Source organism: Populus euphratica, unplaced genomic scaffold (assembly GCF_000495115.2).
Source record: "Populus euphratica unplaced genomic scaffold, PopEup_1.0 scaffold2.1, whole genome shotgun sequence".
Taxonomy (NCBI): domain Eukaryota; kingdom Viridiplantae; phylum Streptophyta; class Magnoliopsida; order Malpighiales; family Salicaceae; genus Populus; species Populus euphratica.
The window spans coordinates 2,576,860-2,602,237 of NW_011499846.1; the positions used below are offsets into that span (position 1 = coordinate 2,576,860).

The following is a 25,378-nucleotide window of genomic DNA, read 5'->3' on the forward strand; positions in this document are numbered from 1 at the left end:
ATCTGTTATTTTATTATTATTATTATTTTTTTTTCATGTAATTAAAATAAAATATCTGCACATTATTTTGTACTAAATAAAATTAATATGAACCCGACCCCCCAGCATATCACGCACACTTTTAGTGTGCGCGTAAAAGAAGGCCCTTTGATTGCCTTCAATTTGATATCTGAGTCTATTCTTGTCCAATTAAGAAACTAGAATCCAGTTCATAGCACTGATATAATTAACAACACAACACCAGTCCATTCACGGTGTAATTGAAGCTTCCTTGCAGAGGATCGGATCTTTTTATGAAGTTGTTTTGCCGGATTTCGTGTCCCAGCACGACCAAATTATAAGAAAAAGCTTAAAATGTTACATGGAATTGGAATTTGTAGGGTAACCTGGCCAGAAGGGGAACTTGGAAAGAAAGGACGCCATTTCCTCGGGCTTGGGACTGGGAAGTCGTTCGGTAGGTACGGTTTCTTTTTTTTTTTTGTTTTTTCTTCACTTCACTCTACTCTCTTGCTTAGAAAGTTTGACAATAAACCATTTAGGTGATGGTTAAGTGATAAAAACTTGAGATTAAAAGGTTTGTTCTCTCTGTAGTTTCAGATTCGAGTTCTTTGTTGCTCATATGATGACCACTGAAGGCTTATATGATCGTTAACTTCAGGGCTCATGGGATTAGTCGTGGTGCGCGCAAACTGACCCGGACATCCACGTTAATCTAAAAAAAAAAAGTTTGACAGTATATTTGAATGGTATTTATGAAAAAATTTAAATTTTTTTAAATTAATATATTTTTTATATTTTTAAATTATTTTAATATATTAATCATAAAATTAATTTTTTAAAAAATACAATCCTCGAAAGAGTTTAACAAATAATGTTCTGTCATTCACCGCTACAAGCATGGAAAAGGAATCAGGCTATCCCTTTTTGTTTTTGTGATTTGGTCCTGTTTTACAATACGGTTTAATTATTTTTTTGATGTTTTATATTCAAAATAAATTTTTTAAAAATATAATTTTATTAAATTTTTAAGCACAAAATAATTTAAAAAATAACCACCTAGACAAGCCTGAAAATTCACAGTTGCGGTCTGTGGAAGCAGTACTTTCTCCATACATGCTAATAGATTTAGAATTGTTTGTTTTTATGTATGAAATTATATTTGAGTATGTTTTAAAAGTGTATTTAAATTGAAAAACATCAAATTAATTGTATTTTTTAAATAATTTTAATATACTAATACCAAAAATAAAAATAACAATTATTTTTATATTTGTTTTTAAAAAATATACTCTTAAAAAATAATTTTAACGAAGATACCAATCACGCACTTAACAGCAGCCATGTGAATTCCTGGAATGTTCTTTCCCCACTCTTCGTCTCCAAATAATGGTGGTCGCACCCAATTTGCACGACGCACAGGGGAAGTCAAAAGGCAGCAACAGTATCACAATCGCTAGACAATTGGCAGAGAAGGAAAGGACAACCACGGAGCTGTTTATGAGCGCCTTTAAAACTATATTTCCTAAAAATTTGATTTATTTTCTTTCATTTATTTTAATATGTTAATATAAAAATAAATAAATTTAAAAAATAAAAATATTATTATCTTAATATATTAAAAAAAAACTCTAAAAAATAACCACACAACATCTACGGCAGAAACACTGGTTCGACTACCGTTCACCAACCTCCTACACTGGACTATGGACGGATCCATCCCTACGACAGGAGGGCTCATACCGATAACCGCAGGAATATTTCATTAATTAATAATGAAATAAAGGTTGTAAAGAGAGGTTGATTGATTGATTAATTAATTAATTAATTAATCGATTGGCGTCATGCCCACAGCGTCATCTTGTTTTCTTCCTTGGAATCGTCTTTCCTTGGAACACCGAAAGATTGTTTGTTTGTTTTTATATTTTAAAATTATTTTTAAAATTTTTTTATTTTTTATTTTAAAATAATATTTTTTATATTTTAATATACTAATATTAAAAATTAATTTAAAAATAAAAAATATTATTTTAATATATTTTATAAAAAAAATTATTTTAAAAAACAAATATGAATACAATTCAAATACTCGACTTAGTTGGGCTCATTCTTACAGCTGGGATATCAACCTCCGTTTAAACTTTGTTTTATTATTATTTTTAAAAAATATTAAATTAATATTTTTTAAATAAAATACTCTTGAAAACAAAATTTATTCCGCTGCGGATAACACTACTTTCTAAATTCCTGAATCCGCTGTGCCCAGCGGGATTGGCCACTAAAAATAAGTTACAATCGAGTCACTTAAATTTCAAACCAATTTCGAAGCCCACATGGAAAGTTAGATGGGTTCGAAGGCGAGAGAGCCACCAAGAAGTGCCAGTGACCAAGTAATTAAAAAAAAACAAATTCCGAAATTCCTCTGTAATGACAGCCAAAAGAGGAAAATTGCCATCACCTCCCTATCTATGTCTCTCTCTCTCTGTACGTCTCCAAAGTATTCTAAAAACAGGCCACTAATGGTAAACACGGCCTCCTGTCCCCCCCCCCGCCCCCCCCCCCCCCCCCCCTCCCCCCCACTTATTTCTTTCGTTCAACCCACACAAACACCAGCATCCACAAAAAAGAAAATAGTGCTCGAGGATAATAATGCCAGCCCAAATCACCTCAAGGAACCACCCACCACCCTTGACGGTGGGTTACCACTTACCACTATTCCCCAATCAGATGCCGAGTGTGATGATGATCTCAACCATCCATGATCATCGTGATCATCACAGCCACCATCACATGGCGAAAGTCAGAAAGTGGACCTTTCTTTTGTCCCTAGACTAAGGGCGTGCACAACCCACATCCTACGGCGTACGTTAGCCCTTCCTTCCCACCCCCACTCACACACCTAAGCGGTGGCCTCATCCGCACACCCCTCCCCACCCCCCCACCCACCCTCCATACCTTATTCAATATGCCACCAAACCCCACTTTCCCCCTTCCACCACCACATCCACAACCACGCCCGCTTTTCTTTTCCTCTCTTATCCTCCCTCCCTTCCTCTTCCACCCCCAATACCCCCCTTAACCCTCGCCGCCTTTCCTTTCTTTCTTGTCCTTCATTACCACCACCATCACACCGCGATTTTCTCTTAGCTCCCCCAGATCTCTCCTTCGCTAACGTGCGCCAACTCCCATCTCTTCCTGGTCTTCCGCCACCACCACAAAAACCACAAGAAATTCCGCGTCTCCGCTTACTCTCGTACTCCCTCACGACTGTCCCACCGATTTCCCTTATCTTAACCTTCACCAGCACCCATGTCCACACCACCCAACACCGGATCGCCCTCACCCCCACAAGATCTAACCCCCCTTCAAATCACCGCACTACAAGCTCTCCCCGCTCCGCCAACGCAACCATCCACCAATCCTCGGCGTCTACCACCACCATGTTGGACCCCAGATGAAACAGTGGCCTTAATCGACGCTTACCGTGACAAATGGTACACGCTCCGCCGCGGTAATCTCAAAGCAAATCACTGGCAAGAAGTAGCTGATGCTGTAGCTCGCCGCTGTCCAGCTGCATCACCACCAAAAACCGCTGTGCAGTGCCGCCACAAGATGGAAAAGCTCCGGAAACGGTACCGAACCGAGATCCAGAGGGCCCGATCCATGCCGGTCTCGAGGTTTTCATCTTCTTGGGTCCATTTTAAGCGAATGGATGGGATGGAAAAGGGGCCTCAAGCTAAGGCTGATTATAATTCAGAGAGCGAAGGTGATGATAATGACGATGATAATGAGGATGATGGTGATATTCATGGATCTTATTTAGAAAATTATAGGACTACTGGTAATGTTATGAATACTCGAAGTATTCAAAAGCTTTATCGAAATGGGATTGGGAATCCAGGGAGTGGAAGTGGTAATAATGGATTGAGTGGTGGGAATTCTAGTTTGGGTTCGGGTAATGCTGGCGGGTTTCGAATTAGAATACCAACTGGAGTTAGTATAGCGCAGCCAGGACCTAAATTTTATGCAAAAGCAGAGCAGAAGTATGGTGGGGGTCCTAGTATTGGTGTTAATGCGAGCCCAAACCCGAACATGAAGCCTAATTATGGTGGGATAGGGAGTAGTAGTAGGGTTATGAGGGGGGGTGAGGAAATGGGGAAGAAAAGAGAGAGGGAGCCGATGGAGGAGTTGGTTGCGGCGATAAAGGTATTGGGAGATGGCTTTGTTAGAATGGAGCAAATGAAGATGGAAATGGCTAGAGAGATGGAGACAATGAGGATGGAAATGGAGATGAAGAGGACGGAGATGATTCTTGAGTCGCAGCAGAGGATTTTGGAGGCTTTTGCTAAAGCATTATCGGAGAAGAAGAAAAAGCCAAAGAGAATGCCCTCACCTGAGTCATAGCTGGGTGAGTGTGGCTGCCTTTTGTTTTTGTTGCTAGAGATTTGACCCTTCTTGGTAAGGGATTGAATGGTTCGGTCAGATTTGATATATCTTCGGATGAAAGTAAGTTAATTTCATGTTTAGATCAGTGTTTTGCTGCTTGTTTTGTGATTATTTCCTGAGAGTAAGTTAGGAAGATGTTGAACTTTGTTAGTGTTTTCAATTTACTTTTGGATGAATGTAGCTTCGATTTTTTAGATTAGATGCTTGTGTACAACTACTTCTCACGTGTTAACTTTAGTATTTTTGTGGAATATAAATGTAGTTGCTTCATAATTCTTCTAATTCCCTGTTTTGCTTGTGAATTGGATTGTAAAGATTCTTAGCTTGATGCTAGATATGGTTTTCTGATTGATTGATGTTCTAATGTGCTAAAAACAATGATTTACCAGACAGGGAATAAAATATCTGGACATTGTGTCAGTGTTTTCTTCTTGATAATAAAGGGGAAACATAACATAGAACGTAATTAATTAGGGGATGGCTACTTTTGTTTGTGTGATTAGTTTTTAGAGTTTTCGGGACAGTTTCCATTCTAAGCTTTCCGCTAGCAGAGACTTTGTACAGGCTTCATGTCCTGGAATTGCAGCATTGTGTTGAGGCCCTGGGTTCTTGCACTTCTAGTTTGATGAATGGAATTTACAAAGATTTCCCTGGACTTGTTTACATGGTTAAAGAGTGTGGCAAAACAGGGGTTTGCTTTTTCTTTGACTCCGGTGTCTCAGTTTCTCAGATAATTATCTTTATCTTATCTGCTAATGGCATCATGTCTTGAGACTTTCTTGCTGTGACATCACTCATAATTCCACCAACTGCATCAACTTTTCGTTTTTATTACTGTAATTGAATGACTTTCTGTCCTTGGATTCTAAGCAACTACTGTCGTGGTTATGGACCAAATAGCCTCTATTCGATACCGACCTAAATTTATCTGAACGGATATATATATATATATTGTATGTTCGGTAATATCTGAAGGGAAAAGGTCGAGCTCAGGTAAGGTATGAATATTGCTTGGCTCGACGTGAAACACTACCCAAATCCAACCTGAAGTATAGACATGACCTTAAAGTTTTAAAAAATTGCATTTGTACCCACTTATATGTTTAAAGAAAAAATAGGGTATCATTTACCCAATAAATACCTAAAACCTAATAGGTTGGGTTTGGTTCATGCCAAGTCAGGATTAGGTAAAACTGTGTTCAAAAAGATTTTAAAAAAAAATTGATTTTTTTTTTAATTAATGTATTTTTTATATTTTTAAATTATTTTGATGCACTAATTTTAAAAATAAATAAAAATATTATTAACATATTTTTCTAAATAAAAATATTTTAAAATATAATCATACAGGATATGAATATTAGAATACCTGACCTCCACAGCTATTGCCATCCCTCTTATCTGCGCTTCCTATATCTTTAACCATCCTTGCAAGTAGGGGTGAGCAAAAAAATCGAGAAATTGAATAAATCGAGAAAACTGAGAAAAAAATAACTAAAAAAACCGAACCGAAAAAAAACCCTGATTAAACCGATTAATTTTTTTGCAAACATTTCCGGTTCTGTTTGGTTTCGGTTTCAAAAACCTGAAACCGGAAAAACCCCAACCGAACCAAACCGGTTCGGTTTAAGGGGTACTATAAATACAAAAAAAAATTTGTTATTTTTCTTAACCCTAACATCCATTCTCCTGCTCCAGCCGTCCTTCTCCTTGCTCCTGTGCCACTCCCTCAACTCACAATTCACAATTCAAAATTTCACATCTGTAATGAAATCAATCCATCTTCATCTACTGGACCACAAGCAACCACATCCCTCTCCTAGCATCTTCATCTTCAAGCACTCAACCACATCCCTCTCCCACCATCTTTTTTAAATAAAAACCGAACCGAACCGAATTTCCTCACCCCTACTTGCAAGTTTAGCTCTCAAGAGATTAATATGGTGATACCAAATGAATCTATCATATCCATCCCAACATTTTCACATTGTAGTGGAAAGGGGGCATTTTTTTTTTTCCTTCGGTTGAATAAAAGAGTAATTTCTAAGGGACAACTTACTATTATTATAGGGGTTAGAAAAAAAATTGATTAAACAAAAAAACCAAAAACAAATTAAAAAAAAAAAGTCTGGTGCGGTCTCGTTTTAAGGCTTCTAAAACCAGTTAAACCAAACTAAATTTAACGGACTCAACCAAAAAATAAAAATTGTATCAACTTAACAAGAGTATAAATAAAAAATTATCTTTCAAAGACTTAAATTCTAAAATTCATTATTATAGTCGCACACCTCCTTCCCCTTCTGTACCTCTCTTTCAACCTCCTCCATGGCTCCACCAACAACCCACCCTTTAGATTTGCATCCTTTTGTTGAAACATGAAGTTTATATTGTTTATAATATGCAAAAGAGAACAGATTCGATGTTTAGATAGGTTTTACTTGCAACAAACTTTTGTGATTACAATTATATATGTTGTTCGGATGAGTTCATATCTTCCTCTACTCTCTTTTTTTTGTGATTACATTTATATATGTTGTTGAGTATCCATAATTATCTTATTTATTTTATAAATTTATTTTGGTTTTGCCCTTTATTCAATAAAAATCAATAGGATTTAGCCATAAAAGCCCAAAAAAACTGCAAATTTTTCTCAACAAAAAATTAAACTAAACCGAAATTAGTTAATTTGAGCTAATTTTTAATTAGGTCCGATTCTTATACATCCACACATTAATATTTAGTTTGGTAAAAAACTTAGTCTAAACAAAAATGTTCACCCTTGCTAAAAACTAAAAAAAAAACAAAGAAAGAAAGGGGAAGTGCATTACATACCAACTCATAATTTAGCCAAAAATGGCAAATTAAAAAGTTTCGAAGCAAAAGGAGAAGCTAAGAATTTTTTTTTAACTCTTAACACAGTAAATATTTTTTGAAAAATTAATACAGTATAAAAGATATTTAAAAGAATAATACAGTTTAAAGAGTCATAAATAACATTTGCAATTCGCGAGTTGCAAATGTCATTAGCAACTCTTTTAAATTATAAAATAGTCATTACAATTTACATTAAAGAAAGATAAGATAGGAGGGAGGGAGAAAGAAAGAAAAAAAGAAGATAAGATAGGAGGGAGGGAGAAAGAAAAAAAAAAAGATATTGGAGGCATACAAAAACATAATTGGTATTGTTAAAAGGATCTCGACGAGATGAATTTAAGAATACTAATAAAGGTTGCTAACAATTAACATAGTGGACCACACGAGTCACTTAAAGATGTTCTGACTCACTTGAATTTGGATGATTCGTGTAACTCACTAAAATCACTATTGTCGATCTTTTTTGATATCATTAAATTTATTTTATTGAGATATTTTTATGATATAGATGATGTCATCATCAGAGTTTCAATATACTCTAGATCTTCTTTCTTTTTTTCTCATCTCTCCTCATAACTTGTGAAGATAAAGGAGAGAGGGAAAAGTAAGAAAAAAAGAGATCCCGGGAAAAACTGAAGCTTTAATAATGACATTACCAATATTATTAAAATTTTTTTTAATAAAATGAATCCAATAATAATATAAAAGGTCACTAACAATTATCATAGTAAGTCATACAAGCTATCCAAAAATAAATAAGCCTGATCATCTTTGTAGAACTTGTATGATTTATTTCATTTACTATTAATAACCTTTCTTGGTATTATCGAATTCATCTTATTAAAATTTTTCAAACAATACTAATAATATTTTAATTAAAGTTTTGATTTATCTCGAGAATCTTTTTTTTTTGTTATTCTTTTTTTTTTTTTGTAAATCATGCTAGATATTTTATAATTTAAAAGAGTTACTGAAAACACTTACAATTCTTTAAAATATTTTTTTACGTTGTGTTAGTTTCTTAAATTTTTTTTACTATATTAGAGTGAAAAACAAACACTCGGAAGCCGATGCTTTCATGTCTCTATCTGCACAAAAAACGTCCAGAGATCACGTGAGAAATGGGATTTAGAGCTCCCATATACAGCTCTGCTATTAAAACTGATCCATACAGTAGGCAAATGCCAGAGAGATTTTGCTATGATTAGTTGAATAGCAGGCGACATGCCGTTGGTTATCGTAACTCTAGGGAAAAACGAAAAGAAAAGAAAGGATCATCCATTGGATTTGAACCCGACGTGAATAGAACATGCAACCTTCTGAACCGGAGATAGACGCGCTACCATTGCGCCATGGAACCTTGTTTAAGCTGAAGTCCTTGTAGATATAATTTACTAGAATGTTTTTCCACGGTCTATAAGAACATGAATTTGGCTTGGTTGCCATCGAAGCCATACTTAGCGTATAAACTTTGAGCCCTCGTGTCAGAATCATGAGTTGAGAATTATCAAGAGGATAGGCCCAAGTTTGAATTGGAAGATGACACTCTATCCAGGAAGGAAGTGTGTGTGCAGCTATAAAACAGCATCTCAAAATGAAACCACATGAATCTGTCCTGAAGATGCAGAATAAGCAGCAAACACCTCAGTCATTTAAACAAGCTAAAGTTAACCACCAACAGCTGAGCCAAGGAAAGATTAAAGCATTCTCCATCTCTCTGTGGCTTAAGTTTCAAAATGGGGATGACAGACAATTGTTTTGCAGCACTGTTGAATATAGATTTTCAATGATTTATTACCCGTAATTTCTCTTGTTCTCTTCTTTTTCCTATCTACAAAATGTACAGGATGTAAATTTATATGACACAGAGATTCACTACAGATAGGAGCTAACAAAAGTTTGGGTTCAAATCACCCCGTTGGTCCATATGAGCTGACAATAAACATCAAAAAACTAAGACCCACTTGATCTGGTGTCTCAATTTGTGTAAAGCTTTTGGTTTCCGACACTTCTCTTGATTCTTCGGACATGTAACGGAACAGGATTTTCCAAGACAGCAACATTAATATTACCCCACACCTCTGGTTTGGTTGGAAGCTGTGCAATTCTCTCTACAATTTCCATATCTTCAGGAAGAACGAAACCAAACACCGTATATGCCTTATTCCACTCATTGTGATTGGCTAGGCTGATGAAGAATTCTGGGCCAGACTCAACCCATGCCACCGAACCTCTTCTAATTGTAGGGCAAGCCTCTGTTGGAATATCCATTGTTCCAGAGGCTCCAAGAGTTCCTTGAATTAGTGCAAACGGGGGGCCATATGGAGCCTGCACAGCTCAAGTGAGAAAGTTTTTAGTCAAAAATTTCAATATCCGGAAAAACAGATTGTCTTGCATTTTATGTTATATGTTTTTTTGTTGGGTTGTGAGAAGAGCACTCAAAAGCAATTTGTGTCAAGATCAGTCCTTTTCCGAGCATCTTTTCTGAAGGCGGTAGTACCAATCAACGGAAATCCCAAATCAAACATGTAACTTTATCAATTGGCAGGCACTTCAAGGAGCCTGCTTAAAAATTGGTAACTCGGGCATCTTACCTGTTCAATATGATTTCCTTCTGAATCCCACGACTTTCCCCGGCTTTCAGCACGGTAAAAGTGGCAACCCACACAATGGTGCGAAACCAACAAATCAAGAATGTATGGAATAGAATGTGGAGCACAACCAGGTAACAGCTGCACATAGCATCACAATAAAGCTGGACTGAAGCTAATACTTGATTAAATATTCAACAAAAAAGAAAATGCCATTCAGTAGACTTGATGATTTCCTGTGTTCAAGACTTGTACAGAGATGCCAACAAAAACCAAAAGAAAACATGGAGAATTTATTAAATAAATAATAGGTGATATTTATTCTCTTCATCGTGTCTCTCCCACTGCCAGGCATTTAGATGGAGGCTATGGAGACACAAGTTTGAGATAAGCATGCCCAGTGTAATTATGTGAGGTCAGATATCCAGTATTTCTCAGACTGATAATATATTACCATGCGTTCTAATTGAACATCAACAGCAATAGATAGCATGCACTACACAGACATCCAATCAGTTGCCTCTAATCCTGTGGGTGTACACATTGTTAATGCTTTCAAGGACGGTTATCAGCTGGAATTTATGAGATAAAGAGACGACAGGATAACTGGTGTACAATTTCCTAGGTTGATACACTGTCATGGTTCCGACTTGTTATGATAAACTGTGAAGGTTTCTGTCTGGTTTACAAACTATTGAAACAAATCTTGCAAGGGGTTGATCGCATAATTTAGTAAAAAATACAGAAGCATTTTTTTAATGTCTGAACCATCCAAAAGATCATGCAGGTTGGAATAATAAGCGTATGTTATGAAGTATGAAGAATATTGTCTGGGCACTCATTCCTAGGAGTAACATATAAGCAAAAGTCAGGTATCCAAGAACGCAATGAACACTTACTTTTAGATGAAGTGTCCCATATTCCGTTTCCAATCCAATGATGCCCTAATGAGGAAAGGGGAAAATGAAAGATGATCAACAAATCAGCAACTGAGAATTTGAGGAAAACAGCAAACCAGAAAGTAGATATCTCAATTCTCACTGCTATGGAAACTAGAAACATGACCTCACAAATGTGTCAGAAGTTCAATCGTGTGTTAGTGATGAGAATATGTAGGTCCTCCATGTAACCAACTGATAATTATAATGGTAGATTATTATCTAAGGAAACAAACATGTAACATAATCCAACTCTCTTACAGTAATTAAAATAAATCAAAAGGAAGAATTGAATGTTAAAATACTTTTTGAAAATCATGTAGCAGTTTCCATTGAAGTCCAGCTACTATCATATCTGAGAATCTTAACCATCATTGTTTTCCACTTTTTTTTAACACCTTGTCTACGTAGCAGTAACCAAAAGCTGTTGCCTTCGGCAAACTGTGAAAATGCACACACATGAAATATGTGCTGCTGTGCTCGATGAGAAACTAGGAAAGCACTGAAACATCCATAAGACCTTCATTGGGTAACGTACCTCTCCTCTCCCAAAAACAATTCCAGAAGTCCACATAACATGGTCCCCTGAGTCTAGCCGATCAGGCTCCAAGGTGTCCTTCTGTTTCTTCAGCCAACACTAAAATCAAGAAAAGGAAAACATGCCTCAGAATCATACAAGCACATGACTACAAATACATGATACCAACAATATGAGTTATAGCCCATTGTCATTGATAGTTCTAGACCACTAACTTTCTTCTGCAAGGCTGCAAATGTCTGTTCATTTAAAATAGCTGAAGACTGACAGGCACACTCACAACTTCCCATGAAATTCTTGCAAGACAAAATGCCTAGAACAATAGGCGATGTCTGCTAGCGTTTACACCACTTTGGAGTTTTGATTAATCAAAACACCACAACGTTCTAATTGCAAAAATGAAAGACAAATCAACAACGAATTATCTAAAATTATCATAACTTAAAATTCAAAATGAATATCAAGAGACCATACCTCGCCAAATTTATCACCACAAGCCTGTTTATCTCCACAAAACACCCAAGAATCACACAAACAAGGCCCACTGTCACCACTACACATTCCTTTACAAGCCAAGCAACAAGCTTTAGAAGAATTGACTTTAAATTCAGAACCCCATTTGACAGCATCACCCCAGAGCTCCAAATGCTCAATCCCTCTACAACAATCCCCATCTGCATCTTTACTCTTCAAACCATTACTAACTTTTGAAAACACAAACTCTCTATTACTATTAGCTGGTCTAAACAATGCAGAGAAACAAAGGTAGACCATGCAACAGGAGATTGTACCCATAACGAAAAGAGCCAGAAGTCCATAACGACCGAGTTCTGGAGCGGTTTGCTTGCGACCCATTTGGATTTCAAACAGAATCAGATGGGTATTTGATTAAATCTTGATTCTTGTTTAGTTTCTTGATTGATTTGTCAAGAATAATACTGTTGCTACTGCAGAACTATTCTCCAGGAAGCAAACTGACTCTGCTACTTCAGTGGAGCCATTCAGCTGCAGACCTAGTCTTTAGGAGCATATCAGTTTGTTGTACATGGTATGGCAATCCCTATTTCTTAGTTTCAGTTGCTTAGTTTCAGAGGTTGTACTGTCTATTAATGGACAGAAATCATTTGAATAAAGTCAGGAGATTTTCTGAATAATCCTAATCTGTTATTTCTTCCACATGATTGAGAGTGAAAGCGGAGGGCTCTGTTTTTTTGGTTGTCATGAGATTGTCAGAAGGATTTACCGGACAATTGCTTGCCTTCTTGGCCAGAAAATCACCGTGTACGATTCATAAGGCAAGAAAATCTCTAAAAAACTCTCCAGTTTGCAGCTCGTTACCGATACAATTTTTTTTTTATAAAGTTTAATTTCAAATCTCAGGTTCATGAAATATCGTACTATAATCCAGAATATATTAAAATTTAATTAATTAATTACTTGAAATTGACACAGAAAAAACTAAAAAATAATAGAAAAGGTATTTTTTGGTAAAATAAATACAATAAGACTTAAAAGAATTAGTTTCTTAAAAAATCCCAAATCCAACTTTAATTTTCATTAATTTTTTAACTTTAATTTGTTCATTCTTATTTTTAAATGATATTAATTATATATTAAAAAAAAAACCTAATAGTCCTTTGTTTTTCACAGAAGACTACGAGGGGAAGCACTTTTCAATCGAAATTGGCAGTTTTTTATAATTCCTGAAATTTTTTACACTTTGGCCCCTTAATTTCTTTGTCTTTTGATTTGATCCTTCAAAATTGCTTTGATTCATGCATGCATGTAGAGATCTTTTATGTCACTCGGTTAATTCTTGATTTTACAAAACAAAATTCAATTTAATTGATTTACAATAATTAAAGATTCACGGACTAAATCCAAAACTCAAGGAATTGTTCAATCCCTTTTTTTTTTTTTTTTGCCAAAATCATGGCTGATTTGCACGGTCAAATGAAAGTTCATGTACTATTTTTTTTAATTTCAATCCCTTCACTTTTTTTTTCAAGTTGATTTTTTTAAGTTGGTTTTATTTGAAATTTGACTTGATAATTTATTTTGATTGTTTTGATATGAAAATCTCGTAATATTAATGGAAATTTATGGTGTTTGGTTGATGCTTAATTTTATAAATAAAAATAAAATTTTGGCTAATTTAAAATAATTAAGTGTTAAAGAACTAAAATTAAAACCAAAATAAATATAAAGATTGGAGTAAAGGTGTAGAGAAAATAGACTAGCTTCTATAACTCACCTACAAGCAAGAGGTTTTTGCTATCTTCAGGAGACGAGCGAGGTGTCTCCCAGCAATCAAACAATAGCTTCCACGAAGATGTTAAAAGTGTCACGTTATGCTCTTTTCATTGGTATGAAATGTGACAGTTTGGTTCTACCAAATATTTTTTCTTTCTTTTTTTTTTCTCTCACTCCTCTCATTTGAAATCTTGCTGGCTTGAAAAATTTAAAAGGTATCATATCATTTGTTCATTATTTCAAATTTGATCTTACTCTTTTTTTTGCTTTTTATTTTGTTTGGATCCTTTTTTATTATTATTTTATTTTATTTTCATCCATTAGCATTTGATTTTATTTGATTTTTTTTTATCAAATTTGATTATCATTCTTTTAATTGTTATTTTTTTATTATTTTTCTTAATTGAATTTTTTTTTCAATTTTATCTCTTGGCATTTTATTTTCATTTTATTTGTATATCAAATTTATCCCTATTTTTTTAATTGTATTGTTTTTTAGATTTATGTTCTTTTTTAAATTTAATTTAATTTTTTAATTTTATCATTAAACATTGAGTTAGTTGAGAATTGAACTTTATAATTTTTTCAGCATGGTGATCTTAATTTCATAACTTGGATCACGAATATGAAATATTAAGCAAAATTGGCATTGATTTTTTTAAAAAAAAAACTTTTTTTACACTAGTGATGTTTTTTTTTTTACACTAGTAATGTTTTTCAATTTAAACATTGAATTTTTTACACTAGTGATATTTTTTACATATAATCTTTTCACTTTTCTTTATATAAAATTATCCTAATTTTATAATCTATGTCATGTGTCCCGTGGATTTGCCTAAGTTAGCTTAGATTTTTTTTATTTTTTATTTTTTCAACATGGAATATTTTTTCAACTCCACCCTTCAATGTTTTATTATTTTTAGAATTGAGCTTAATATTTTTTTATTATTTATATTTTATCAAATTATCTCATTTATAAAATCCGACTCCAAGGTTTGACAACCTTACAAGGGTTTGTTTGTGTTTTATTTTTTGGTGGTTCTTTTAATTAACTAATTATTTTATATTTTATCCTTTTATATTTTGATTGTTAATAATTGGATATTATTATTATTTTTATTTATTTTCTATGAGGTTAGTCCAACCTCACGACCTAAGTTTCTAGTTTTTCATGTTAACTCATGTTTTTTTTTTGTTATCTTTTATTTTTTATTATCTTTTTGTTGTTTTGGAATTAAGCTTTGTATTTTTTTTTAGCAAGCATTTTTTTGTTACATGTCATCATTTTCACCTTTTTTTTTTAAATTTGATCCATTTTTTTTATTATATAATTAAATAAGACTATGTTTTTTAATACAATAGTATAGTTGTAGATTTTTTTTTTCTTCTTTAAATACAATACTGGACATTTGTTTTTATGTCGAAGAAAAAATCAGTCCTGCTCAGTGCTCAGTGCTCAGGTCAAAGAGCGACCTCTATCTAGTTTACTTCCAAATCTACACACTATTAATAACATAAATAGAGAAAATTAAAACTAAAATAGCTGTTACAGGGGTCATTTCAAACTTGCCAAACTTTTAAGATAAAGTGTGCATGTGTGTTTTGTAAAATTATGTTTAGAACTTTTTTAAAAAATATTAAATTAATGTCTTTTTCGTGTTCATCATCAATATTTCAAAATTATCCAAATAAACACTTACAAAAGATGTTTTTACAGTATAAATGCATCCCTAACAATATAGATATAAATACCAAATACCGCTAAAATCATAACAAACCTCAAGAAGAAGGGCAAACTAAAATTTACCCTTAATAATTTAATTTTACTTATTAAGAATAGAGTTAAAAGGTAAGAGGAAAACATTATTTTTTTACACTTATTAGCAATGTGAATTACAATAATAATTTATCACCTTTTTTTTCTTTTCATTTTAACCCTTTTTTTTGTTTAGTTATTGATTTTATATTTTAATTTAGCCCTTATATGATATATTTATGGAGATTTAGAATTGATAATTTATTTTTTATATAGTTATCGCATTATCAAAAAACAATTCTCAACATCATGTTGCTATCAGAAAAATATCTCGGCATCACGGTATAATTTATTTTTTAAAAGGTTTAGTAAAATAAAAAATAATTTAAAAAAACTAGGTTATTAAATTTTGTAGAGTCAATGACCCAATTTGCGTGTTTAGTGAGGTAACCTTGGTTGCCCAAATTCACTAGTTTAGAATGACTTTTTTTTTCAATTGAACTCAATCATATATTTTTCTCTTTATCATATAATTAAAAAATAGTTTTGAAAAAATAATGTTATTAAATTTTAGAAAGTCCATAAATGTATAGACGAGTTTAGCTTTCTTAAAAAAAATATTTTTTTTATTTCATTCTTCAATATTGGGTTGATTAAGAATTGATTTTCATAATTTATTTCATTTTACTTTATTTAAGGTTATTATAGTCTTAAACAAAAAGTCTCAATCTTGTATTGTTTGATGCGTGATTTTGTGATTGTCTATTTTTGTTATTATATAGTCAGATAAACAATAGTTTTTAAAAAAAAATTATTGAACTCAATGGAGTCTATTACCCAATTTGTAGGTTTAACATGTTAGGTTGTTTACTCGATTCATGGGTTTACTCATCAAACGTGATGTTTTTTCTTAACCTTTAATTTTTCAAAATGTTATTTTATTTCACTCTTCTTCAATATTAAATTGGTTGGAAAATAAAATTTATGGTTTATTTTTTTCTACTTTCTATAGAGTTATCATGATATCAAATAAATATTGTTTTTAGAATTGATGCTCGATTTTACAAACATCTAATTTTATTATAAAATTAAATAAAGATAATTTACAAAAATAATAGAATTATTAAACTTATTGAAGTCCATGATTCAAGTCACAAGATGACCAAGGTCGATCCAATTTTATAGTCTCAATAATAAATAAAAAATTTATCGACTTCAATTTTTTTTTTAAATATTATATTTGTACTTGTTATCCAAGTTATTTTTGGAATCTTTAAATTAAATAATTTATTTTCAATCAAATTTTACACTGTTTAATTCAAAAAAAACTTAAGTTAGATAAATTGTCATATTAATAAATTTTAAGATTAAATTGCTCAATTGAATTTAATATGCTACCTAAAAATACTTCATGCCATTAATAATTTCTGACCTACAGCACATCACAGTGAAAGTACTAGTGGATTACTACATGGTGGTTGGGTTAGTACTTGCTTTTAGAAACTACCTTGTCTGTTCCCAAACGATCATGTAATGAAAGCTTTTCAACCTATATCAAAGCTTTGTCGTATTTCATTGTCATGTCATTCACAAGCAAAGAATCGTTATTGTCGCAAAGCATACATCGGCTGAGGCCTGGAAAACGAGACGACAGAGGTTGGATGGACGGCCTATTATAAAGTATGGGGAGTACTATCAAGCCTTTTTTTCTCTTTTTTGTACTTTTTTATGGCGTGAAACTAAGGAAACCTAAATTCGAGCAAAAGCCAATATTCTGTCAGCTGGCATTGCCCACTTTCAATCCAAATTAAAATGTTCGGCGGCACAATCATTCTCTCTCAAGCACTGTTTGAGCCGCCAAACATGTTTCGAAGCATTGTTTCCCTTTTTGAGATCAATAAAAGCATAGCAATCACCTGAGGAAAACTATCATTACAAGGACAAAAAAAATAAAATATATATATAAAAGTTCGAGAGGTTGCTGCAATCTTTCATTCTCTATGACACATACCTCAGGTTTTATCCCCCACAAGAAAGAGAAACAATACAAGCATCAAACATGAATCATTCAATTTACAGTGGAACCCAAAAACCTGTCTGCTTGCGAAAACGTTTACATTTGATTCATCAAGAAGATGACAACATGGTTCCTGTTTGCAATTGATGGCAGAAGGAAAAGGGCTAGCTCAATATTGCTTCAAATAAAAACAGTATAGCCCAGACAGGACTCCAATTAAAAAAGGCAAACCCCGCCCGTTTGTTCTGCAAAACAAGCAAAATAACCTACTATGCAAGCTTGTTTATTAGTTGAAAAGAAAAATACCATGCTCCTCAAAGGTGCCACATATAGTCTCTCCTCGCTAGAGGAATCTAATTTCCTTTTGGAATGTCTTGTATCCGGATGAGAGATCTTGCACTGTGCATACATTACACTTATCTTCGAGCCCTGGTATTAGAATATCACAATATGGAAATGATACAGGACCTCAAAATGGCAAGACAGACATCCATTATAGAGTTGAAAAAATCTCGTTTTTTCATGCTGATTGGAGGTCTTAAAGTTCAGTAATTGGGCATCTGCCTTGTAATATAGTAAAATGCATGTATTCTCAAGGGTGATGAACACTTAAACCTGTCCAGGAAACCTTTACTAATAATCAAAATGAATTCCACTATAACCTGCCAGAGCAGCTACCCCTCCCAGCTCACTAGCAAGGAATTATCCAACTTGGTAATCAGAACATTGACTAAAATCACAGGAAGTTCCAACCAAACATTGTATAACCTTACTGGTTTTTGTGAAAAGAAGATCCAGTGATCCACTAGCAACCATAACCATCCCACGCAAAGCACCAAAAACTTGTGAATCAAATTTCCTGCTTTCACCACCAAATCAAGCAACTGGTGCCACAACTTCTTCAACATTCAATAAGCCAGAAGAGCCCAACAGCAGGTTATTTTTTATCAAGCAAATGACATGATGAAAATAAAATAGCAATTGTCCAATAGTTAAAGGAGCTCTATGATTTTACTGCTGGTGACAGAAAAAGTTTGGCAAACCACTTGTTTGTCAAACATGGTCCACATAACATATTCCAGCCCTGACAAATCAAAATAAAATGCAAGAACACAAAACCCAGTTTTTTTCTTGAAAGATGTTAGCCCATCACACTGAGATGCAATACGCAACAAGTCAAACATAGATGTCAAAGAGTTAAAAAGTCCATTCGCTCTCAGACAATACGCTCAGTTTTCCATTGCATCTTAACAGAACTTCCAAAGGAACAATATATCATATAGGAGCTGCAGTGACATGACCATGATCACAAACCATGAAAATTTGGCAGTGACTGCGGCCATCAGCAAGAGTGCTAGACCATTTGTTACCATACGAATTCCACAAATAGCTTGAGGCACCGCAGTTTAAAAAACAAAATTGCAACATGATTATGCTAGCTTAATGTGTTGCGTTAGTTTCCTATGAACTTTATTTAATTGCTGCTTAACCCCATTAAGAGTTGCATAAGGCTGTGGCATAGTCCAAACACAACTAAAAGCCTTCCAGGTCTTATTTCAAAGCTTAACCAATGAATTTAGCATAGAAAAATGTCCAAATTCCTTATCATGTCCAGACAAGGCCTCAATCTCTTAGGCTGTCCACTAAAATAGAAGATGCAGCAAATACTCCCAATATCCACGAGGTGCAGAACTTAAAGAGAGAATAAATGATCAAATTCATACATATATCATAGCCAAGAATTCTTGTTTCCATTCCTAAACAGGTGAAGTTTCCTTACAGCATGAACTTGAGACTTGATAAATGTCCAGTCTGCATATCTAAAATGGACATGAACAAAAAGCAGACTTTTCATTCAGCAGAACTCTAAGCTCAACCTTTTCAACCACATATAGAGGCCTATTGCACTTGTCAACATCATCCAAAACTGTAAGCACTATAAGCACAAGCTTCAATAGTCCACATCCTATAGCAGCCTCTTTGTCATCTCAAATCTGTTCCATAAAGAAATAACTAGTGACCATAGGCTCCTTCTCCGACCAATTATGCCTCTTAGCAATCAATAACATGTCAATATCTCCATAAACCATTATCTCCAGGAAAAACACTAAGACAAGATGGTTATATAGTTCCTTGAGCACTTTATGAAATAAAATGACATAAAAGAAGCAGTTCTACTCACATTAATAGTATGATCCTGAGCTACCAGTACCCATGTAGTTGCTGCTGCCCATGCCACGACTTGAGTACATTGACGAGTAAGAGCTACCACCAACCTGCCATTGAAATGCAGAATAAATAATGCGAGTTACAAAAAAGACAATTGTCAGAATTATCTCTGTTGAGAAAAGGTAAAAAGCATACATCACCGCCACGAGACATGTAATCACCACTGTAGCTTGATTGGTACATTCCACCATCACTGCCTCCATAAGAACCTAAGAATAATTTGTATTAGAGTATGACCATTAAATATACTACAAGTTCAATGGTAACATGTCATTCATATCAATTTGTCAGCAACTAAAAACACCTCCATAACCCATACCCTGATGGCTACCATACGTCCCATGTGAATCCTGACTGAAAATAGAATTTCTGCTGCCCCCATATCCTACAGCAGATCTCCCAAGTCTACCAATCACAATATAAAGGAAGAGTTACCACAACAATCCAGGTTTATTAATTGCAACAATAAAAAATGAAATTAAAAAGGAATTATAACAAACCTATCACTATATGCATCCCCATATTGAGAAGCTCTAGAACCAAGTTCATAATCCAAACGAGGCCTCGAATGGCGAGCACCGGCATCAGCATAACGGGGAGGAATATCATCCTTGAATTGTATAAAACATAAACAACACTTTAGTTATTACTTAGACCTAATGATAAATGGGGTAGAGGATCGAAATATTGCATCATCACAATGCATTAAGCCAGCATTAAAACTTACAATTGCTGAATATGGACGTTTTGATCCAGCAACAGAATCATAACCACGGGAACGCCCTTCATGGTAACTTGGAGGAGGTCTCTCATACCTTTGATTATAGCCATCATCAGCATAAGCTCTCCTTGCAGTTGTGCGAGATGTACTTCTGGGAAGATCAGAATAGCTGGTACCACGAGAAGAGTAGTCCTCTCTATAGGATGGCTGTCTCTCTGGAACAGACCTGAGACCATAATCTACAGCAGGTCTGCTCCTTGGAGAAGGAAGCTCCTCATGCCGAACATATTCCCTTCTGAAGCTACTCTTTGGGTAAGATGGACCTTTCAGAAGAGCAAAACAAAAGGTATTACTTAAGCATTCACATAACTGGTAAGAGAAACCAATTAGTACAATAGTGAAATTGAAGCTTACGAGGTGGTCTCCTGTCATAGGACCTAGAATGAGGAGCCAGAGGCCTGCTTCTTGCTGGCATGGACATCACAGGAGGGCATCTCTCTCTCAATCCTGGAGACCTCTTTAGACTGACTGGGGGAGCACGAGTTGCAATTCCTCTGACTGCACGAGTAGAGTAGCTATGCTGCAGAGGACGAACCCATGCACCCCTGACAACTCTACTAGCTCCATGCCCAGATCGGAAATCACCACGAATTGCATGTTTTCCTTTTCCCCTTTGGAGGGGTCTTGATAAGCGGGCTCTAACTTTAACCTGAATTTGTGAAATTACCACCATTATAAAATGTAATATGCAACCACGCCAAAACATCCAAAAGCATTGATGCAGTAGGTTTAGAACATAATTTGCTCTGAATAAATGACAAACCTTGTTGTCTCCCTCACCCAACTCTACATTGTTGATGCTTTTAGCACATGCCACTGCAGCATCATGAGTGTCAAAGGTAATAAAACCAAAATCCTTTCTCCTGGCAGATGGCATATTCCGTGCAAGCTCAATCTTTTCTATATTCCCGTATTTCTTCAAAAGCACCCGAAAACGATCCTCGTCCCATGATGCGGGCAGGCCATCAATAAACAGAGTCTTCACCTGAACTTAGACAATAATGTTAGTTGAAACATTCTAAAGTTTGAACGATACAAAATATGTATGCTAACATGTAAGCACCTAAGCACTCTTATGCCCCCATTTTCTCTTGCTGCCGCAGCTATGCTGCCACAGTAGCTGCGGCAGCAAAAAAGGCATCAAATAAAAACATACTCAGATAAGATTGAGACATAAAATTAAAATGAAGTGCACAAAAGATCACCCCATCATGACGTCCCAGCATTGTCTATGCTACAATCAACATGATCTTAACCAAGGATGGACTAGAATTGTACAGATACATCACATTGTACTGTATAAAACAAAAACCCAAGTAGAAATCAAGAGCACTCTGATCCACCACACAAGACACCACAGGTAGCGTAAAGTATAAACTTGCCTTCAATGTACATCAATCATTACTCACTTGCAACAAAAGCTATGGACAAATACAGTAACTAGACCCAAGATAGACAGCACCAGATATTGCAGCGTACAGAGCATTAGATACAGTTGATACAGTCTTAGGTGAAATACAAATTTTAAGCATATCAGTTAAATAAATATTTACCTGTGCCATGATTTCATCACTAGGACCAATGAAGGAATCTGCAAAAGATACCTTTGCAGGCCTATCCACTCCAAATAAAACATCTCTCTTCTGAAGATGCTTAAAAGCATTCATAGCATCTGACCGGGAAGAAAATTCCAGAAACGCAAACCCCCGATTCATTCCCAAGTTGTTACTATCTTCTACCAGGGTCAAATCCTCAACATTCTCAACTCCATAGTGTTTCAATTTCTCTTTCAACTGGGGCCACAGTCAACAACCAAAAGTGTGAGGAACATGACAACTCTCAATAATTACTGATGAAGAAAACTGGATGCTTGACAGTGACACTATATACTTACAGCTTCCCTTGTCCATGTCTTGCAAATGTTACCCAGAAAAAGGGTGTCACTGTCTTGACTTGGAGTAACACCGCATTGTTTCCCATTGATCTGGAATTCAGTCATTAAATAACATATTTAACGTATAGTGAACTTACTAGATATTCCAAAATTCAACATGATCAAAAAATTACCACTGGGTTTTTGAGCTCTGTCACAGCTCGTTTTGCTTGCTCAACAGTTGCAAAACGCAAGAATGCAAACCCTTTGTTTTTCTTAGTCTGGGGGTTCATCATTAGCCTGGCTTCGGTAACGTCACCAACACGGCTGAATACTTTCCAAAGATCATCCTCAGTAGCATCCTTGTCTAAACCACCAACAAATATTTCAAACTCCTTCCGCTTGCGTCTCTCCTTAAACACCTTATGATGCTCCTCCTCTTCCTCCACATCAGCCATCTCAGCACGTTCAACTTCCTCACCAGCATGCTCATCATCCTCTTCGCCCTCAAGTTCTTCATGAACCTCTTCCAATTCCTCCTCGACTAAATCACCCTCTTCCTCTTCACCAGCATTCTCCTCATGTTCTTCCTCCAATTCCTCTTCCACCTCCTGAACATCCTCTTGTTCAATTTCCTTATCATCATAATCCACCCTGCCATATTCTTCATGTTCATATTCCGGTTCATTATCATCAAAATCTAACCTCTCATCTTTTTCATACTCGTCTACAGACTCCTTGACCTCGTCCTCTTCTGCCATGAAAAAAAGAGTACGTGATCCAGACCAGCCACGAAACACTCAAACCCTCCACTATCCTCAAAAAAAAAAAAAAAACTATAACCCACTTTATTAAAGAAATCATTCCTATAAACCTGAATCCTTCCATGGTTAGATAGATACTCTGTCAATGAATTACACCCTGTGGTACTTGGTTACTTCCTTTTGTAACCAAACTAATTTTTACTTGAAACTTGAGAAACACGACTAGATATAAATCACACGAATTCTAATGAAAGCAGCACAATACCAAAACATCAAGCAAATTTGTTTTTTTACAGTGCACAGTTTGTCTACTTGCTGGTTTTGATGGTAATAGAACTATGCAAGACAAATTGATATACAATCAAATCAATCATATTATTACTGGAAACACACGATCTAAAACAGCTATTATCAAACAAAAATACCAATAAATCCTCAATTTAAGATTTAAACTTCCACAAATTTCAACAAACGAACACAGAATTAGAACCTCAAATCAGATTAGATTCTGAAAAAGACACAAAATTTCACAAATTTCAGCGAAAAGGACACACAGAGCCGCACACAACAAACTATAAATCCCAAAAGATCCAAACAAAACACGAAAATTAGAAACAAAAACACTTACTTTTCAAAGAAGCTGATCCATTCGCATCCAAATCAGCTTCAATTTCATCTTCTCCATCTTTCTTCTCTTCAGTAAATAATTTATCTTCAACAACCACGCTCTCCTCCTCCTCCTCCATAACCACAGTTTTCTCGTCAACCACCGTATGTTTCTCCTCCAAGTTCAACGCCTCCTCCGCCGTTTCTTGCTGTTGCTGATTCTGCACCTTCCTCGCCGTTCTTTTTTTCGCAGCCGCTGCCGCTCCTCTCTTCAACGTTCGTGGAGGCATCGTTTACAGTAGATTAATTTAAACTCAGACTCTCAGAGAAAAGAAAAAAAAACCCTGCTTGATCTCCTAAATAGCCAGAATCTCTCAAATTTGAAGATAAAAAACCCTAAATCGAAATTCAACTGGAGGAAATTGGGAGATGAGATAACCCTGGGTCTTAATATATACGTGACAGTGAAGAGTTTAGGCGCTGGTGCTCGGCTGCTCGTGCGGGTTTTTTATGTGTGGTACGTGGAGAGATGTAATTGGTACGAGTTAGTTCGATTTTTTTAAATAAGGGCAGGCTAATGTTTAGTCCCTGAGGATTCAGAAACATTACGCGTTGATTCCTGTGATCTAACATTTCACATTATCAATCCTGATGTTTCCCAGGAGTTCCAATTTGAACCCTAAACCTTGAACGCCCTTTTTTTTCCCATCTGTCTTCTACTTATTCGTTTTTTTTATCTTATCATTTCATTAAAAATCTCTTTGTATATATATATATGATGATGATTATATCCAAGAAAAAATAATAATTTGCGAAGTGGATTCACCATTATCTTATAATTTCTATATGTACATGGTTTGAGTTTCTATGAAATTATAGTTGGGTTGTTGTATTTGTTATTGCTTGTAATACATTCAATATATTTGTGTACAATTAATGTTTTAAATAAAATATATCAATCTAGTAAAGGAGGTAACATATATAAATGATATAATTTAATAGTTAAGTTTGGTGTAGGTTATGCAGCAAAATAAATATGGTTAAATAATATAAAATTTTATTTTTGCTTAATGCATTGTTCTTATTAATGAAAATAATAATTTAATCAAAACTCAATAAATATCAATTTGACCTTACAAGTAATGAACGTAAAATAAATATAATTAAACTTGGTCTAAAATCCACCCTAGCCTAACCAAAAATATATATTTGTATTATATAAATATATTTATAGAATATTCAAATTTTTTAATATAATGTGATATATACACATTTCAATATTGATGTAACACACACACACACAAATATATATAATATGTATTATTTTATTTTCCAGCATGGATATATATACATACTTTAAATATGTATTAACTATTTTATTTTTTACTGAGTTATAAATAGTTATTAGATAATAGATACTAATATAAATACTTGAAACTTAATAAATAATTTATAAATATTTAAAATTTTTACATAACAAATAATAAATAAAATATAAATATCAAGAAATCTATCACACATGTACCCGTCATCACCCCATCATCACCCCGAATCATCACCTCCGACTTGTCAGTATAGAAACTAGTTTTTTAGAATACATATTTCAGTCATGTAAAATTGTCATTACAATAATTAGGGATCGAGTTGGTAACTTTTGAAAGCATCAAAGTTATATTGCAAACTTTTAATCAACAGAGACTGGAGCATAATATTTT

At 34.5% G+C, this 25,378-nt stretch overlaps 3 protein-coding genes and 1 long non-coding RNA gene across 8 annotated transcripts; 2 read left to right on the plus strand and 2 right to left on the minus strand.

The window, feature by feature from the left end:
* The first annotated feature begins 288 nt into the window (after positions 1-288).
* Positions 289-12,538, plus strand: LOC105131329 (uncharacterized). Its single transcript, XR_843407.1, has 5 exons — positions 289-301; positions 1,130-1,133; positions 1,492-1,497; positions 8,130-8,137; positions 12,402-12,538. It is a non-coding gene; the product is annotated as an uncharacterized LOC105131329 (long non-coding RNA).
* LOC105131318 (trihelix transcription factor ASIL2-like) lies at positions 2,575-4,725 on the plus strand. Its single transcript, XM_011034247.1, has one exon. The coding sequence runs from the start codon at positions 3,307-3,309 to the stop codon at positions 4,399-4,401; it is 1,095 nt and encodes a 364-aa protein (XP_011032549.1). The 5' UTR covers positions 2,575-3,306; the 3' UTR covers positions 4,402-4,725.
* On the minus strand, positions 9,074-12,404 carry LOC105131304 (uncharacterized). Of its 2 annotated transcripts, XM_011034227.1 has the most exons (5): positions 11,859-12,404; positions 11,385-11,483; positions 10,808-10,852; positions 9,912-10,049; positions 9,074-9,645 (listed from the first exon to the last, which is right to left on the minus strand). In XM_011034227.1, exons 1-5 carry the CDS (start codon positions 12,237-12,239, stop codon positions 9,295-9,297), a joined length of 1,014 nt encoding a protein of 337 aa, XP_011032529.1. In that variant the 5' UTR covers positions 12,240-12,404; the 3' UTR covers positions 9,074-9,294. The 2 variants fall into 2 exon arrangements, with proteins under 2 accessions (XP_011032529.1, XP_011032538.1); XM_011034236.1 differs by lacking the exon at positions 9,912-10,049.
* A 6,402-nt stretch (positions 12,539-18,940) lies between the features above and the next one.
* Positions 18,941-24,162, minus strand: LOC105131336 (nucleolin-like). Of its 4 annotated transcripts, none has more exons than XM_011034275.1 (12): positions 23,686-24,161; positions 22,488-23,047; positions 22,315-22,404; positions 21,974-22,213; positions 21,184-21,405; positions 20,775-21,069; positions 20,367-20,683; positions 20,140-20,249; positions 19,959-20,044; positions 19,775-19,848; positions 19,593-19,686; positions 18,941-19,404 (listed from the first exon to the last, which is right to left on the minus strand). In XM_011034275.1, exons 1-11 carry the CDS (start codon positions 23,951-23,953, stop codon positions 19,594-19,596), a joined length of 2,355 nt encoding a protein of 784 aa, XP_011032577.1. In that variant the 5' UTR covers positions 23,954-24,161; the 3' UTR covers positions 18,941-19,404; position 19,593. The 4 variants fall into 4 exon arrangements, with proteins under 4 accessions (XP_011032577.1, XP_011032564.1, XP_011032586.1 ...); XM_011034262.1 differs by having other exon boundaries at positions 19,944-20,044; XM_011034284.1 differs by having other exon boundaries at positions 18,941-19,686; positions 23,686-24,162.
* Positions 24,163-25,378: the final 1,216 nt, after the last annotated feature.

Coding starts and splice junctions, on each gene's coding strand:
- LOC105131304 (XM_011034227.1), bottom strand. CDS start 12,239: ATGGGTCGCAAGCAAACCGCTCCAGAACTCGGTCGTTATGGACTTCTG. Junction 11,484..11,858: donor GTGGTGATAAATTTGGCGAG/GTATGGTCTCTT, acceptor TCTTGATTTTAG/TGTTGGCTGAAGAAACAGAA. Junction 10,853..11,384: donor TTGTTTTTGGGAGAGGAGAG/GTACGTTACCCA, acceptor TTTCCTCATTAG/GGCATCATTGGATTGGAAAC.
- LOC105131318 (XM_011034247.1), top strand. CDS start 3,307: ATGTCCACACCACCCAACACCGGATCGCCCTCACCCCCACAAGATCTA.
- LOC105131336 (XM_011034262.1), bottom strand. CDS start 23,953: ATGCCTCCACGAACGTTGAAGAGAGGAGCGGCAGCGGCTGCGAAAAAA. Junction 21,070..21,183: donor TGGGTGAGGGAGACAACAAG/GTTTGTCATTTA, acceptor TCACAAATTCAG/GTTAAAGTTAGAGCCCGCTT. Junction 20,045..20,139: donor GGGGATGCATATAGTGATAG/GTTTGTTATAAT, acceptor TGTGATTGGTAG/ACTTGGGAGATCTGCTGTAG.